This window comes from Schistocerca nitens, chromosome 9 (assembly GCF_023898315.1).
Source record: "Schistocerca nitens isolate TAMUIC-IGC-003100 chromosome 9, iqSchNite1.1, whole genome shotgun sequence".
NCBI classification, from domain to species: Eukaryota; Metazoa; Arthropoda; class Insecta; order Orthoptera; family Acrididae; genus Schistocerca; species Schistocerca nitens.
In genome coordinates this window covers 19,025,639-19,044,784 of record NC_064622.1, presented here as the reverse complement: position 1 = coordinate 19,044,784, position 19,146 = coordinate 19,025,639, and the positions used below count along the sequence as shown (strand labels likewise).

The 19,146-nt window shown below is 47.4% G+C and overlaps 1 protein-coding gene across 1 annotated transcript; it reads right to left on the bottom strand.

The window, feature by feature from the left end:
• Positions 1-9,723: 9,723 nt before the first annotated feature.
• On the bottom strand, positions 9,724-18,716 carry LOC126203508 (prostatic spermine-binding protein-like). Its single transcript, XM_049937834.1, has 2 exons — positions 18,270-18,716; positions 9,724-9,855 (listed from the first exon to the last, which is right to left on the bottom strand). The coding sequence occupies exons 1-2, from the start codon at positions 18,714-18,716 to the stop codon at positions 9,724-9,726; spliced, it is 579 nt and encodes a 192-aa protein (XP_049793791.1).
• Positions 18,717-19,146: the final 430 nt, after the last annotated feature.

The window sequence follows — 19,146 nt, the reverse complement described above, 5'->3', positions numbered from 1 at the left end:
ACAACCTCCTGCGATTCTACAGCTATCTTCCACTCTTTATATTTCCATGTTAGTCTTCCTTCTTTTACTTGCAAAAACTATCTTCCTAGCTAATCTGTACACCATTTCATACTTTCGTCTCCCTTCATTTTCTCTGTTTCGTCGCATTTACCTTTCATCCATGATCAATCTCTCTCTTGCTTCTTCAGTTTCTCTTCTTAATTATTCAGTTTATTGTTTCTCTTTTTGCTTTCTTCATTTTCCACACATTTCCGTTTTCTGCTTTCTTGTATCTTTTTCAACATGTTTCTGTTACACATTCTTTACGCCAGGCGTGTTTACAGAAGACGACACTGTTGTGCCAGGGGCGGCCCCGGCGGGTGATGCCCCACCAGTCCCAGTTAGAGCGGAGACTGGTACACTGCTAGTTGCACCGCCCCCCCCCCCCCCCCCCAGTCTCTTCCGGTCAAGAGGCCCCAGCAGCTTCGGCCACTGTCCCGCCAGGCGTGACGAAAGAAGACGTCACTGTTCTGCCGGTCGATACCGCCTCCCATAGTAAGGAGGACATCATAGAGGCCAACTTTGTCGATCTGCTGGAGGTGGAAGCCGTGGACACGTCCCACTCTAGGAAGAGGCCTGCTGGAGGTGGAAGCCGTGGACACGTACCAGCCCTCTAGGAAGAGGCCTGCTGCAACGGAGGAGGATGACTCCTCCACAAGAGTCAGAAGAAGAAGATGCCACCGAGGCAGACCAGGGGCCAGACGACGGGTTCGTTGTCCCGAAGCGGCGCCACACTGTTTGGGCCAAACGGCTTGAGACAGTGCAGCCGCTTCCGACGGCGAACTCGTTCGTGGACGTCGCGGACGAGACCGAGGCACCCAAGAGGAGGGCACCCAAGAGGAGGGCACCCCCCCCCCCCCCACACACACACACCGATTAGTGTTTCATGGAATGACACCTACAAGTCCTTCCTCGACAAATTCCAGGCAGTCACGACCTCTGCCAAGATTAAATGTGTTGGTCGAGACTTGTACCGAGTCTCGATCGGCACGATGGAGGAATACTGAGTCGCCATGCGGCTCATCGAGAAGGAGAAGCTCCACTGCTTCACCGACAATGCGGAGCCTGTGAAGCAGCTGAAGGTGATCTTCCGCCACCTCCCTCTTCGGAAGGATACCGCACACCTCAAGGACGAGCTGGCAGCACTGGGCTACACGGCTAATTCGGTCACGATTATGAAGTCCCCCAGGACGAGGCGGGACATGCCGCTTTTCCTGGTTGTCCTACCGGACAACTTCGAGAACAGAAAGATCTTTCAATTGCAGATGGTGACCCGAATCGGAGTAGAGGTGGAGCCACTCGAGGCCAAGGGGAGGCGCGCCAAATGCTTCTCCTGCCAGGGCCTCGATCACGTGGCGCGCTACTGCTCAATGCCGGCCCGCTGCGTCAAGTGCGCCGGCTCCCACCAGCACCGGGACTGCACCAAGAAACCCGAGGAGGCACCAGAGTGCTGCAACTGTAGAGAGCCACTCGTGGCGAGCTACAGAGGCTGCGCGGCCTTCTGACGACTCTCACGGCAGCAAGGGCGGGCAGCACCTGCAGAGAAGGTGCAACCCGGCACCAGCTTCGCCTCTGCCACCAAGGTGGAGTCCGCAGACGCCACCAAGGGATGACAAGTTGCCTTCCCGCTGCTACAACACGAGGACTCGACCGAGACCTCACTAGCGACCGCTATGCCTGGCTGACCTCCAGGTCGACCACCACGAGGGCGGCCGGCAATCTGCTCGTCCCCCCCCCCCCCCACAGCCACGCCTCAGGCTGCCAGACGCCAGACGTGTGGCCCTGCGAACGGACGTGGCTGTAACGCCGCGCCCTGCCACCCCCACACCTGCAGCTGTGGCGGCACCCGCACCTTCACCAGGACCACAAGCTGCAGACCTGGGTGCTCTGCTGAGCTCACTCCCTGCCCTGCTTCAGCAACTGCCGGTGCTCGTCACTGCAGTAAGGGGGGCCCTCCAGGCCGCTACTGTCGCCATGAAACCTCAGAATGGATAACGCTCTTATCTGTGGACTGACCATATGCGAAACTCACCTTAAGCCAGGAGTCCACGTGAGGGTAGCAAACTACTTCCGCGCCTCACTCCGGCACCACCAGGTGCTACTCCCTGATCTGGTCACCCTGGAAGCTACCGGGGTGACTGGCACCGTGGTTGCGTGGCAGGTAACCTTCGTGGCCGCGTACAGGCCACCCCGAGGGCACCTCCAGGACTTCAATGCGAAGCACCCGGAATGTAACTCCCGCCTCACAAATGGTAGCGGTCATCGACTTCTTTTCGCTGCCCAGCGTAACGGTGCCCTGGTCCTGGACCTGCACGAACACACCATCTATCAGGCTAGGGGACGGGTGGATGTGCTCGATGTCGCTCTCGTCAAAGGCTTCAGGCACCACACAACTGCCTCCACGGGGTGTGTGATGTCGTCGGACCAGCTGCCACTGGTCTTCAAAACTGATATCGCCGGAGCCACGCTCCCACAGTGCCGTCAGACATAGCGGCGCATGGACCGCGACCGGTTCCAGGACCCTCTCCTGGAATCGCTAGCGGACTCCCCCGCTGTAGTGGGGGCAGATGCTGCCCTGCAATTCTTCACCCGTCAGCTGCTGCAAGCAGCTGACGCAGCCTCCCATCCCCCTCCACAGGGGACCAGGGACTTCTCCCGCAGTCTACCACCTCCCATCTGGGATGCAGTGAGGGAGAAGAATTGACTGTTCTGGGAGTGGCAGCTCACCCGCCAACCTGCGACGAAACGGCACCTCAACCGCACCCAGAGAGACATCAAAGCTGCGGCTGAGGCCCATAGGAACAGCGTCTGGTCAGAATTCGTTGCCTCCTTGAACCCTGAGGATTGCAGCACCTGGATGACAGTCAAGTCTCTCCTGTGCAGAAGACAGCGCATTCCACCTCTCCTCGTCAGCCAGGACGTCATCTTCAGCCCTCATGGCAAAGCAGGTGCCCTGGCGGACCACTTCACTTCAAGATGTCATTCACCCCGTTGGATGACAACATAGACGATGAACACCTACACCAGGTTGAAGAGCAGCTCCCAGTGTTTGTGACAGCCAGGGACGACGGGGACAACATCGGCCCCATCTCCAAGTAAGGAGGTGGCCGCGCAGCTAAAGGTGCTCAACACCAGGAAGGTTGGAGGCGCTGATGGGGTCACCAACCACCTATTGAGGAACCTGCTGGCGGGAGCTCACCCACTCCTGGCGGGTATCTTCAATCAGGTCCTTCGTTCTGGCGTCTACCCCTCTGTGCGGAAACACGCAGAGGTGGTGGCGATCCCCAAGGCGAACAAGGACCCACGCGACGCCGCCAACTACAGACCCATCAGCCTGCTGCCTGCACTTTCCAAGGTGTTTGAGCGCATATATGACAGACGTCTGCTCCGCCACGTGACAGTGGAGGGAATAATACCGAATGAACAGTTCGGTTTCAGGAGGGGCCATTCCAACGTTCACCAGCTGATGCAGCTGGTGGAAGAGGCCTTGCGCGCTCTGGAGACTTGGGAATTCCTTGGGGCGGTATTCCTTGATATCTCCAGGGCATTCGACTCCGTGTGGCACGACGGCCTCATGTACAAACTTTTTGTGCACGGGGTCCTGACGTCGCACGGTGTCATCCTCCAGTCGTATATGACCGATAGGACTGGATGATGGGACATCCACACATCGTCCCCTGCTCTACTCCATCTTCCGCGTGTGGTGCCAGTGAAGTTGGCACTATATGCTGACGACGCTGCGCTGTTTGTGCGGAGCATGAAGCTTGTCGAGATGCGCCGTCTGCTCCAGTGTGGCTGCGAGGCCCTTGGTGCTTTGTTGACCAAGTGGCGCCTCAAAGAGACTACAGTGAAGAGTCAGGTCGTGGTGTTCACAAGAAGACCACTGCCACCCAATCTTCCGCCAGTTACCATCATGGGCAGTCCCTTCCCATGGAGCAAGACTGGCCGCTACCTGGGAGTAACCCTGGACCAGAAGCTGACGTGGAAGCCACATATAGAGGACGTCAGGGGCAGAGCAATAGGGCGCCTACGCGTTCTGTACCCTCTGCTCAATCCGTCGCGTGCGCTGCCTCCCCAACGTGGCATCACGCTGTACCTGGCGCTAGTTCGTCCAGTGCTGGAATATGCAGCCGTGGTGTGGGGCTACGCAGCCGAAATGCACGTCAACAAGCTACAGAGGGTGCAGAACAGGGCGCTCAAACTCGCTCTGCGCCTGCCGAGGCTCTACTCGGCTGCACGAGCAGACAGGCATCCCCCTCCTCCGCGACCGCTTCAAGCAGTCTGCGCGAGTGTTTTACGAGCGGGCCGAACGGTCCGACAACCGGTTCATCACGGGTTTGGACCATCCTGTACATCACAGGCCAACCACGCGTTGGCCTAACCTGTTGCGGGAGTAGAAATTCCGTAACAGACGCAGGACATCCCAATCCAGAAATCACCTCCAGGCCAATTCGACCCAAGAGGGAGCCATCTCAAACAAATAGGATAAGCAGGAATAGCAACGAATGCTTAACCTGTCCCCCCACGAGTCAGGGCAGACTCGTAAGGAATGAATGAGTGAATGAGTAATGGGCGCAGACCGAAGATGGAGCGCCTAGAGACTGATACCACCGCCAGAAACGGCCACAGCGGGCGCGGGCGGCGTAGGGAGCTCCACACACTGCCCAGGCATAAACATGGGGCAAGGTCAGCTCGTCAACCAGTCTCAGGGAAAGGGAACACCTGATGAAGATGCCGAGTTACGACGTCGAAATATCGTATTGGGTCTGTAACCTCCCCCTCACTTATCGACCTTAATGACAGTGAAAAATTAAACCGCGTGTGCCTAATGGATATTTGGGAAAGCAATCGTCACCGAAGTTAATCTGTCGGTAAGGAGGGAGGAAAGGGTTACATCTAAATGAAAGGAAAAATGCAAATGAAACTGGTGGAAATTAATTTTGAAAAGGGGTAAAGTTAATAAAGAAAGTAAATGTGCGGCCGTTACGTTAACAATTAACTAGCGGTAATTAGATATTTGAGATTTGGGGGAAATTACGGTCGCCAGTCCTAAGGAAAATTACTATAGTAACTGAAAAAGAAAGGTTATTACACATATAATTAGCACTAGAAGCGTGGCAACTGAAGGTTGACACGTCTAGTGTGAAAACCGAAAGTTTGTCAGAAGTAATAAATTTCGCTGCACTCTGACTTAATTTAGCAAAAGAATTAATAAAACCGAAAAATCGAAAGTTAATTTAGTGACTGAAGTTAATAGTGAGCTTTCTTTCTGAAGCACATCGTAATTCAGTAAAATACGGTTAGTCTTGGACTACCTCAACAATCATTTCAAAAGCAACTTGACTCTACACGATTTAGAAATAAGAGATTTAACTTCGAACTTGAATTAAATGATTCTGAACAATTAACAATAGTAAAATTTAGTACGTACCAAGCTGAGCTGCAGTCACAGGTAAGCTAAAATACGGTAACAAAACTCGCACTCTTAATTTGTGCTCGTGTAATCTAAATATTGTAGCCAGCTATAAATACTTAAACTGAACTTTGAAATTAAAGCAGTGAAACTGAATTATATTATTTTAATGCTGGCGTTTGAATTTCAACGACACTCAGGTTCATTTCGCAAAAGGAAGGGACCCTGCTTGGCAATGCAATTGGGACAATGAGCAACAAAGGTTCATGCTAAGTTGCTGTAATTTTGTGATGCAACAATTTTAAAAGCTGAGGTCTGCCATACAGTTCTGAAACTTTACGTGCTTTTAGTCTTCCTTGTTGGTTGATTGAAGGTTTGAAGTCGTCGATCGAGGAGGTGGCGACAGTCACTCATTGTCGGCCGTCGCTGTTGCAGGAGCTGGATGCTGGCGCGCCTTCTTCTCGACACGGTCACCAGGCGAAACGGGCTCTTGATGTGCGCCAGCTAATGCTTCCCGTGCGCAACACCGTACTAGAAACTACCATAGCCAGTCGATCGCAATTACATGCTGCCAAACCCCGAAAGGCCGGCAACTTGCGGGAGCGTCACACAACACACCTGCTCAATCGCACTACTCCAACCAGACTCTGCTCTGCCCGCGCTCCACGCGGCAGAGTTAACACTACCAAAGATCCTACACACTTTAGTTCTTCACACGACCTATCGATGTATTCGTTCGATAGCATAGTTTTCCCTAGGCAAGACCCAGCGTAAAATACAAATAATATTTACAAAACAAACCAATTATACATCGACATAAATGCATATATATATATATATATATATATATATATATATATTAAAACAATTACAATATATAAAGACACAGAAATGTTATATCTTCACGTAACAAAATAAGGAAAAAATTATGGTACAATAGATGGAAATAGGAGGATATGCATTTCCGGCGTTACAGGTCGACGCGGATCACTGGCAGTACACCCGATTCTACGAGATGCCAACAAATCGCCGGGAAAGCCTTAGAAAATCGTCTCGTCCTCGAGCTTGTCTCAACAGTCCTTGAGCTACCGCCTCATTGGACCTCGCCTCAACCATCCTCCTCGATCTCCTGCCTTGCCGGATCTCGTCTCAAATGTTGTTCAATCCCCGCCTCTCTGGGCATTGTCTCGACCCTTGCTCGAGCTCATCACCTTGCTGGACTTCTTCTCGACCCTCTACCTCACTGATTCGCTGGATTCTACCTACAGTCTATCCTTCAGAAGCCTACCACTCTCGGGTGAACACAGCCTCATGAACTTCCTTTGTGTAAGAACATTCCAGTGTAGCACCACTGACTGACATTCTGCCAGAAACTAGTAGTGCAGACCTTCGTCCCAAGAAACTGTGTTGTGATAAGTGATTGACTTTCAGCCACACTGTACTGTGTATTGATGTACAAAGGGAACTATGTGATTGTATGCTGTTTGTTAAACTCGCTACGTGGGCACATAAATTGGAGTGTGTTGTTCCCCTTGATCACGAGAACTGCAACGCTGACACGGACCATCTGGTTAACAATTAACAAGGACTAGCGTCGAGGCTGTCACACTTGTGCGTTGCTGTACTTGCCCAGAGTCGCCCTTCCATACACGTGCATCACTTCAGTGTATTGCAGATTTTTTCGCCAGGTGCGTGTGCTTTTGAAGGCACTGAGGCCCACAGACGTTTTGGCTTACAGCATATACAACAAGCTAGCCCAGCTGGATGCTGCCCTCCCCCAGGCGTTGATGACGCAGTCACTGTTACTTCAGGAAGTCGATGAAGAATTGGAGCCATTGATTATCTCACATATCTCGAACTCTCTTAAGTTCCTCAACCCCGGGGCAGACCCTACTACCCTGTCCTATGTCACTTTTGCGAGCAGCACAATCCCCACTACAGAAATTTTTGTATTGCCACACACCCTTAAAATTCCGAGGAGTCTTCATTGGAGCCCATCCTTTGCACTTCTCAAACTCTCAATGCTCAACCGCACAATACACAGTCCACAGCACCTTCCACATCACTTCTCAGCACCATATTGGTCCTAAATTATAATCAATATACTCTAAGCCTTTGGCACTTCTGCCACTCACGAACACTCCACACAACATCTACATCTACATCTACATTTACATTTATACTCCGCAAGTCACCCAACGGTGCGTGTCGGAGGGCACTTTACGTGCCACTGTCATTACCTCCCTTTCCTCTTCCACTCGCGTATGGTTCGCGGGAAGAACGACTGGCGGAAAGCCTCCGTGCGCGCTCGAATCTCTCTAATTTTACATTCGTGTTCTCCTCGGGAGGTATAAGTAGGGGGAAGCAATATATTCGATACCTCATCCAGAAACGCACCCTCTCGAAACCTGGACAGCAAGCTACACCGCGATGCAGAGCGCCTCTCTTGCAGAGTCTGCCACTTGAGTTTCCTAAACATCTCCGTAACGCTATCACGCTTACCAAATAACCCTGTGACGAAACGCGCCGGTCTTCTTTGGATCTTCTCTATCTCGTCTGTCAACCCGACCTGGTACGGATCCCACACTGATGAGCAATACTCAAGTATAGGTCGAACGAGTGTTTGGTAAGGCACCTCCTTTGTTGATGGACTACATTTTCTAAGGACTCTCCCAATGAATCTCAACCTGGCACCCGCCTTACCAACAATTAATTTTATATGATCTTTCCACTTCAAATCGTTCCGCACGTATACTCCAAGATATTTTACAGAATAACTGCTACCAGTGTTTGTTCCGTTATCATATAATCATACAATAAAGAAACGTTCTTTCTATGTATTCGCAATACATTACATTTGTCTATGTTGAGGATCAATTGCCACTCCCTGCACCAAGAGTCTATCCGCTGCAGATCTTCCTGCATTTCGCTGCAATTTTCTAATGCTGCAACTTCTCTGTATACTACAGCATCATCCGCGAAAAGCCGCATGGAACTTCCGACACTATCTACTAGGTCATTTCTATATATTGTGAAAAGCATTGGTCCCATAACACTCCCCTGTGGCACGCCAGAGGTTACTTTAACGTCTGTAGACGTCTATCCATTGAGAACAACGTGAAGTGTTCTGTTTGCTAAAAACTCTTCAATCCAGCCACACAGCTGGTCTGATATTCCGTAGGATCTTAGTTTGTTTACCAGGCGAGAGTGCGGAACTGTATCGAACGCCTTCCGAAAGTCAAGGAAAATGGCATCTAGCTGGGAGCGTGTATCTAATATGTTCTGGGTCTCATGAACAAATAAAGCGAGTTGGGTCTCAGACGATCGCTGTTTCCGGAATCCACGTTGATTTCTAGAGAGCAGATTCTGGGTTTCCAGAAATGACATGATACGCAAGCAAAGAACATGTTCTAAAATTCTACAACAGATTGATGTCAGAGATATAGGTCTATAGTTTTGCGCATCTGCTCGACGACCCTTCTTGAAAAGTGGAACTACGTGTGCTCTTTTCCAATCATTTGGAACCTTTCGTTCCACTAGAGAGTTGCCGTACACGGCTGTTAGTAGTGGGGCAAGTTCTTTCACGTACTCTGTGTAGAATAGAATTGGTATCCCGTCAGGTCCAGTGGACTTTCCTCTCTTGACTGATTTCAGTTGCTTTTCTATCCCTTGGACACTTATTTCGATGCAGCCATATTTTAGTTCGTGCGAGGATTTAGAGAAGGACCTGCAGTCCGGTCTTCCTCTGTGAAACAGCTTTGGAAAAAGGTGTTTAGTATTTCAGCTTTACGCGTGTCATCGTCTGTTTCAGTGCCATTATCGTCCCAGATGAGAGTGGCATTGAAGTTCCCACGCTACTTCCTTAACCTTTGGTGGGACCAGTCTGTTGCAACCTCAACAATCCTTTACCACTGGACCCGTCAACGCTGCCGCCGTTGCCACCAGCGTCAGCGCTCCTGGGAACAGAATCGGCTCTCCCATCCCCCTCGGCTCTGCCAGCCCCCTCGGCTACTCTTACCTGCTGTCATCCGTCTGGCCTTCCCCCTGGATCGTCCACTTCCCTTATGTTCTTGCACTGTGTTAAGACTAGCAGCGTCGCAGGATGCTACGTGCCTTCTTATGATCCACGTCCTGTGCCACCTCTGCTCGGTCACCTCTCCCGGGCTCCTCAAGGTCGTGGAGGCAGCAGCAGCCTCTTGCGTTGCACTGAGCTGCTGCTGTTCCTCCTCTGCACACCCTACTCGGGCCTTCAGCGGGACGTCTGTGACCCTCTAGTTGTGCATTACTGGAAATTTCAGTGCAGAACCCGGGCCACACTGGGTCACGTGTCTGCAGCCGCCTTCGGTGGCCGTGTCGACTTCCCAAGGCGACGACTTCACGTAACCATCGCCGCTTTCCGTGTCCTGCCCAACATTCCCAGACAGTGTCTCTGCTCATCTTTCTTTTTCAGGTTTGTGTCTTCCACACCCATCTATCGTACCTGTACCCAAGATGCCTGCCTTCAGCCCTCGCAGGCAGTCGTCCCCAGACCCGCTTCCCCAGTCCTGGGACTGCTCATCCCTCGGATGCCTCCTTACTCCCCAGATGATTCTCCTACCGCTCCCTTAGAGGGGAGGGATGTCGTATACTGCCTGCCTCACAGCCACCAACAGTACAGCAAGGTACCAGAGGAAGCTGAACCTCTGGTCCACTAACGATGCACTCTGGAGATCCAACTTGAAGAACTCGGCAACGACTCCGTAACGATACGCGTCTGCAGGCGAGCTGGTCGGCCGCCCAGTACTGTCACGAGGTCACGTGAGTTTGCTGTACGACGCAGGTCCCGGTGAGCGTCTCGGCAGTTCCGGCTTCCGGCTGGGTGACCAGTACGAGCGAGTCCAGCGTCGCAGAAAATGGGGAAAATCACGGTACGGGGAATTTTGACAGCTTTCGCTGCTATGACTTCTGTGCAGGAGTCAATTTTCCAAGACATGGCGGAATATCAGAGGAGCTCAAAGATAGGATCTTACAGCTCTTGACAGTCTGTAATAATTCACATCAAATACTAAAGCAATCCCAGCAATCTCAGATAAATGAGGGGCATCCAGTGACACAACAGTATTTCGATATCTTTCAAATCAAAGAAGTTAATATTCCACAGCGAATGAACATTTTCACACTAAACCTCAGAATAAACAACTTCTAAACGGTTAGTGAGATTTCAACAAGCGTTACGTCAGATGATAAAATTTCACTGTAGCTATCATCCCTGACAGTCACTCATGTGTATCTATTTTATTTCTTGATTTATTACGTCTTTTATATCTTTTTTGTTACACAAATGTTTGTCAGAACATCGTATTCTCCACATTCACACGGTAAATGAACACGGCATTAGTACCTCATTTGTTGTCATACTTATGTATTTATTTAATGAACAGTTTACTATTTTACTGGTAATTGTATTTATATATTGACTGTAAGTGCCATTAAAAAACTATACTGATTTAATGTGCTCAGTCGCTTGTGCCAGGGGGTACCGCAGCTGAACACAGAACTAAAAGACTATTCTGTCAAGAAGGCATGAATAATTGCTTAAAAAACATTTAACGATAGCTCTTTGTCATTTAAGATTAGTGCATCTGTGTAAGAGCACTAGCTTACTTATTTATGAACCAGCTATTACTATATTTATTGCAAATGATCTTAGTATAAACGATTGTTTATAAATTTATTTACTTAAATATTCCAGAATGACATATTCACTCTTCAGTGGAGTGTACGCTGATATGAAAGTTCCTGGCAGATTAAAACTGTATGCCGGACCGAGACTCGAACTCGGACCTTTACCTTTCGCGGGCAAGTGCTCTACCAGCTCTACCAGCCTACCACTCTCGGGTGAACACAGCCTCATGAACTTCCTTTCTGTAAGAACATTCCAGTGCAGCACCACTTTGACTGACATTCCGCCAGAAACTAGTAGTGCAGACCTTCGTCCCAAGTGCTCTACCAGGGCACTTGCCCGCGAAAGGCAAATGTCCCGAGTTCGAGTCTCGGTCTCTGCCAGGAAGTTACTTAAATATTGTTGTAATATATTCGTTAGTCCAGGAAGTGCCAAGTTGAGTCAAATCGTCTCTGCAGACCGTAAGGACGATTTATTTTCGGTGGGGACAGCCTTCAGCCAATGGGAAAGCAGACAGCAGTGGAACACTACGGGTGTCAAGTAGAGACTGGGACTTTTCGAGTGAAGAGCTCGAGGGAGCGATTCTCGATGCTTTTACGTTTGTGCTGGAAGGAGACAGACCTGCCTGTGGTAACGTGCATCATTCGGATGTGTGGGCTATAATACTACAACTCTTGAACGGACTCAAAGTCACAAGAGATCTGAATGTGCTCCAGAGCAGGACCTTAACTTTTTCTGCTTGTATTTCGAAACTGACGAAAGGGAGAGTATCACTTACTATTCCTTGTATCACGTGTGTCAATCAGTGAAGCATCATTTTGAACTCTGAATTGTTTTGAGGTGGTCATTTCTCGTGTATTGTCAGCACTAAATGGACTCAGTTTCCACGTATCTTTGATGACTCTTTAGTTTGGGGATTTTGTTACCATTCCCGTAAGGCTCTGAGTGTAACTTTACTGCATTTGATAAGGGTATTTCTGTCTGTATTTCCGTTAAATATCATGTGACAATTTTAGTTTATCTGCGAGGTTGTTTCTTGAATAAACATTGCTCAATATAATTCTTTGTCCTCTACATTAATTACAGACATTAGAATAAAACCTTGTTATTAAATTATTTATTTAAGTTTTATTTTGTATTCCCATATATTTCACTGATTCGTAGTTCTAGCTAATGCAAAGACTATTCGACTGCGGGATCACAGCCACAGATTATTACTTGCAGCAAATTACCCGTGGGGCACGAAATCAAAGGGGCACACAGCTCGACCCTATGACCACGTCGAGCTATTGTTTTCAAACAGAGCCGTGCGTAGCCAGATTACCGAAGGTACAAGGAACCACAAGCAACTGCTTTTCTCGTATGGGATGCTGTCTAGAACAACAACTCACCAAGCAGTAACCGTCCGGTACCTTCACAACATAAATGTGCTGGTTTGTTTTTAATTGAAACTCCAGTATCTGCCATGCTACCATTTGGTGAATTTTTGGGTTCCTATACTGATATTTAATCAATAAGGTTTGTTTCATGTTTACATCTCTTCTTGTTTCTACCTTCAAATCAATGCTTTGTAGTTACATAATTCTCTTTAGTATACTTGGGATTTGTAGTTTGTCGCCGGCCGGGGTGGTCCAGCGGCTCTAGGCGCTACAGTCTGGAACCGCGCGACCGGTACGGTCGCAGGTTCGAATCCTGCCTAGGACATGGATGTGTGTGATGTCCTTAGGTTCGTTAGGTTTAAGTAGTTTTAAGTTATAGGCGACTGATGATCTCAGAAGTTAAGTCCCATAGTGCTCAGAGCCATTTGAACCATTTTTGTAGTTTGTCTTGTGCTTCCTTGAAGGTTCCCGCAATTCACGGCAGAGTGTTGCGTCAATTTTAACTTACAAACTAATCTTATGGGCCTATATGTTCTTCACAAGAACAGGCCCAATTTTGCTTTGGTCATTTTAGTTAATTTTACTGGCAGCGTGTTCCCCTCTAAGTGCTTCTCAGCCCATTCCCTTGGACGTGATATGTAACTATAAAGGTGTCGTTTTTAATTTATAAGGGTTTTTGTAGGTTTCTATTATGGTTTTACCTTAAAGACTTCTAATTTTGTAATTGCTTTATGTTTTAAGCGATGTCTGAGGTTTGCAGTTTTGTCTTGCTTTATAGTGAAGGTTCCTGTTCATGCCACCAGAAGTGTATGAAAGTTTTAGGATTACAATCTAGCTGTGTTTTGTGCTAAACGATCTTGACAAATACTGGCCCTCTTTTAGCTTGTCATTCTGCCAAAAAATTTTAATTTTTGATTGACAAGCGCTCCTGCTCCTGTATCTTCAAATTCATGGCCTGGTGCATACTTTTGCTTAATTTATGAGCTGGTGCATACTTTTGCTTAATTTTTAATCAGGAACTTTACCGTTTGGATGTCGTATTGTATAGTTCTTTTTACTTTGTCTTCTTATTGTTTGTCAGCTTTTCCACTCTACTGCATTACGCACCTCTGCCGCATTTCTTCTTGCTGTTTCTAAATCTTTCCTGTTTCATTGGTATACGTTCGCATAGTTGAACCCAGTGCCTTTGCTACTGAGCGGGTTAAACTAACACTGTTTATGGCTATACGACATTTACACACTTTATTGTAGCTCGCTTATGAAAGTTTCTCTCTACTACAGTGACTTTCATTGACGGCTTTGCAGCTGCATTTCGCGCCACCTAGCGCCGCTTCTCTTTACTAGGGCCGTCAGTCCCTTGTGGCTCCATGAGCACAGTGTGTACACCGTGTGGGCGCGGATAGCCCGCCGGCAGTTCGCTCCCGGCCATGTTTACAGCGAGGAGCGAGGTCTTGCTCTGCGCTCGTGTCACTCATGACGCTAATCGCACGAGGTAACGCGACGGACACACTTTTGAAGTATTTCTCTGTTGGTGGTTTTTATACCATCTCCTATGGTGTTTTTCAGAGTCGCTTACCAGAATTTTATGACATTTGACGAATGCTTTGTGGCGGTAATTGCAACATTTTTACGTGCTTTCCTGTCCTTTACGTCTTACATATTTACGTTTGTGGTTTTCACTGTTGAGTATTTTAGTTGGGAATAGGACCACGCCCTGTTATTTACTACGTCCATTTCTCATTCTACTTCCACATAACCTGATGATGCCCTACCCGGGTGAAACACGTCGTTTTTGATCCAATAAAGAACATTCTACAACCTAGGACTGTCTTTTAATATTAAATCAAAATAGAAGGTTGCTGTATCACCGTGCCGCAACGGACTAGAATAAATGTAAAAGTAATAGATGAGTTTTGCTACTTGAGGAGGAAAATGACGATGACCAAAGTTGAGAGAGTGTAAAATAGAGACTGGCTATAGCAAGAAAAGTTATAACACTACCGGCTGCTACTACCGATAAGGTTACTCCTGTGAAAGGAATTTTGTGGCCGTGACTATGTAATAGAAAGGTATTGAACTATTTTTCGATTCTGGATAGACTGTTATTGACAGGAAACAATAGCAAAACAAACGGGAATCGAACCAAGGTTCTATTAATAATCAAGCAAACTGTAATTACGTGAAAAGAAACGGACGCCAGCCTAATTAGGCAAAGTTGTATCCCAGTATTAGCAAGGCTCATAGAGAAAGCTAACTATTTGGATTGACTTTACTTGTTACTAACTTCTGTTTTGCTGTCAAGATACAAGACAATAGCATAATTTAGCGAGTAATGTAACAATGAATTGACTTTACCTACACAGGAGTAGTATAAATGTGTTTAGGCAACAACTGGCTCTCAGTAACACTACCTGTACATTATTGTACGAAGAGAATGATAATTATATGTAAATGATTATTAACGGCGGAGTCGTACTGACATGGTCAAGAGATTACTTTCTCTGTTTAGTTACAGATAATTACTGCTACTGAAATAGTTATGAAGCAATTGTATCTTTTGCACTGATTATTATTTGCATTCTGAAGGAATATTCACTGCCTTCTATTATTTAGCTCAAATGGAATATGTGGCACCTGGATCTAGTGCAGTTTGAATAAGTGTATCCAGTTGCTTATTTCTGACTGCTGTTGTAATAAGACATTTCAATATGGCTCAACAGCCAGTATGGGGACTCAGAAAATAAGCTGTCGGTAGATTCAGATCGTGGCTCGTCACGTTAGTGATAACACGAAATAGAGAACAATTACATTCCGCATGAAATTGTAAACACTACTATTTCAATTAAAAGAATCTCTGAAACGAATATTTTAACTGTCAATTCGTGAAAACTTCGTGGTGTATTTCAAAACTTACGCTCACTGAATAATCATGTATTTTACAACTCCACAAAGTCTGTTAACTTTTGTTAAGGAAAATAATTACTTTTCAGTTCAGTAAAACAGTACACTCTGAATCGTCTTGGCACTTGGGATAGCACTCTGTCAAGGTAAATGACTAAGGACCAAACACAGTGGCTCAACTCAACACAAAGTTTACAGAACACAAAATTGCTATTGAAAACGAAACCACATAACTTTGAGATGGAGGTGGTGGCACCTCCGATCTCCTGTGCTATTCGAAGAGGAGCGGCAGAAGTATCCGCGGCTCTTCCTGCACGACGAGCTCTGAGTATTCTCTCCTTAGCGCGGATTGTAATAGCACAGCCGCATTACTTCCGCATCCGAGGCTACATTGTACGTCCTCGCGGTTCCTCTCGCCTCTTCCAGATCACAGGGTGCGCACCCTTTGCCTGCCAGCCAGCCAACGACTGGCTCCACCCACACGGCAGCGACGCAGTTCGACCGCCTGACGCGCCTCTTCTGTTCCCCCCTAGCCCTGGCCAGTCCCGTTGCGGAGGGACCCTCCTCCAAGTTTTACACGATTGCAAACATACTTTCCCTATGCACGAACCAGTAAAATACAACATTTTCACTGTTTTAAAGTGCGTTAATTTTGACATTGCTTCCACAGATCAATTATAATTATATAAATTTTCATAAATAATCAGTGAAACAGTTACATGGATGGCACATCAAAGAGCATAGCTATACAGAAATCACATTAAATAAAAACAAAGAAGTTACACTACTCGCCATTAAAATTGCTACACCACGAAGATGACGTGCTACAGATGCGAAATTTAACCGACAGGAAGTAGATGCTGTGATATGCAAATGATTAGCTTTTCAGAGCATTCACACAAGGTTTGCGTCGGTGGCGACACACACAACGTGATGAGAGGAGGAAAGTTTCCAACCGATTTCTCATACACAAACACCAGTTGACCGGCGTTGCCTGGTGAAAGGTTGTTGTGATGCCTCGTGTAAGGAGGAGAAATGCGTACCATCGCGTTTCCGACTTTGAGAAAGGTCGGATTGTAGCCTATCGCGATTGCGGTTTATCGTATCGCGACATTGCTGCTCGCGTTGGTCGAGATCCAATGACTGTTAGCAGAATATGGAATCGGTGGGTTCAGGAGGGTACTGCGGAACGCCGTGCTGGATCCCAACGGCCTCGTATCACTAGCAGTCGAGATGACAGGCATCTTATCCGCACGGCTGTAACGGATCGTGCAGCCACGTCTCGATCCCTGAGTCAACAGATGGGGACGTTTGCAAGACAACAACCATCTGCAGGAACAGTTCGACGACGTTTGCAGCAGCATGCACTATCAGCTCGGAGATCATGGCTGTGGTTACCCTTGACGCTGCATCACAGACAGGAGCGCCTGCGATGGTGTACTCAACGACGAACCTGGGTGCACGAATGGCAAAACGTCATTTTTTGGCTGAATCCAGGTTCTGTTTACAGCATCATGATGGTCGCATCCGTGTTTGGCGACATCGCGGTGATCGGACATTGGAAGCGCGTATTCGCCATCGCCATACTGGCGTATCACCCGGCGTGATGGTATGGGGTGCCACTGGTTACACGTCTCGGTCACCTCTTGTTCGCATTGACGACACTTTGAACAGTGTATTACGACCCGTGGCTCTATCCTTCATCCGATCCCTGCGAAACCCTACATTTCAGCAGGATAATGCACAACCGCATGTTGCAGGTCCTGTACGGGCCTTTCTGTATACAGAAAATGTTCGACTACTGCCCTGGCCAGCACATTCTCCAGATCTCTCACCAACTGAAAACGTCTGGTCAATGGTGGCCGAGCAACTGGCTCGTCACAATACGCCAGTCACTACTCTTGATGAACTGTGGTATCCTGTTGAAGTTGCATGGCAGCTGTACCTGTACACGCCATCCAAGCTCTGTTTGACTCAATGCCAAGGCGTATGAAGGCCGTTATTACGGCCAGAGGTGGTTGTTCTGGGCATTGATTTCTCAGGATCTATGAACTCAAATTGCGTGAAAATGTAATCACATGTCACTTCTAGTATAATAAATTTGTCCAATGAATGCCCGTTTATCATCTGCATTTCTTCTTGGTGTAGCAATTTTAATGGCCAGTAGTGTAGATAAGATCGTTATAGGTAGTATCGTTAATAGTGTTACAAAGCGTTTCTGAAAGGGATAAATTTGTCAATATTGAACAAAAATTTGTGTGTCAGGCTGTCTTTCCTAAATGTTTTTGTCTCTAGGGTAGCATTGTTCTGAAGCGAAATGCGGACGATAAAGGTCCAGACGAAAACAGGGTAGAAGAATATGAAATGTTGTGTGGAGAAGAATCTCAAAGATTAAGCAACTAAGTCGGTTGATGACACACGTCCTGAAGCTGCAAGGATTCGTCGGATTGGTAATGGAGGAAAGAGCGTGGGGTGGTAACTACAGGAGGAGACCAAGATATGAATATAGTTAGCTGGTATAAACCTAGGTCGTAGAGATGAAGAGGCTTGCACAAGACTAGCGTCAAAAGCTGCGTCTCAGCAATCTTAGGACTGAAGACGACAACAACAACTACATCAACAGAAACAGCAAAATTTGAATTAATGGGAGACAGAAGTGAACTGAATGTCGTGGTGTTGTGCGAAGGGCGAGGTCCCAAGCTATGTTTGGTACCTCATGACGGAACAAGAAGCAAAAGACAGTCGCTGCCAGTCGCAGCCACGAATGAGAGGCGTCAGCGAACACACGCCCTCGAGAGGTTCCGTATGCCGGCGCTGCTTGAGGACTACTGACGTCAGAGCGCAGCGCCGTTCGCTCCACACCGTGATGGCCGGCTATGAGAGCATCATCATCCTCATCATCCTCATCATCCTCATCATCCTCATCATCCTCATCATCCTCATCATCCTCATCATCCTCATCATCCTCATCATCCTCATCATCCTCATCATCCTCATCATCCTCATCATCCTCATCATCCTCATCATCCTCATCATCCTCATCATCCTCATCATCCTCATCATCCTTATCATCCTCATCCTTATCATCCTCATCCTTATCATCCTCATCCTTATCCTTATCCTTATCATCCTCATCCTTATCATCCTCATCCTTATCATCCTCATCCTTATCATCCTCATCCTTATCATCCTCATCCTTATCATCCTCATCCTTATCATCCTCATCCTTATCATCCTCATCCTTATCATCCTCATCCTTATCATCCTCATCCTTATCATCCTCATCCTTATCCTCATCCTTATCATCCTCATCACAGCTCATATCTGGACGGTCTAGTATTATTAGTTAAATGTGGATTAATATGGGACTGCCATTCAGTACTGCTCAAGTCAGGAACTGTACTGTGCGACAGTACTAAATGTGTCTCACTGAAGTGGACATGGATTGCATCCAAGTTAAGGGGACCACACCGTGGTTCAGGTCGAAAAAAATCGATTTTCGTTTTTTATCATATTTCCATAGATTAAGGTTTTATTTAAGTACTCTGAAAAGGATTTTGCTGAAAAAAATTGTTTCGAGCATTTAAAGAGCATTTTCCTACCACGTGTGTTTATGTGCAACGCCCATTTTTCTGTCAGCCTCTTTTCTGCATATATTTTAAATCTTTATATCCCCTACATTGCACTTTAGGGATTTTTTTTCTACTCCCGAGTGTGTTGGCTGTCCTTGGAATGCAACGGTCGGTATTCAT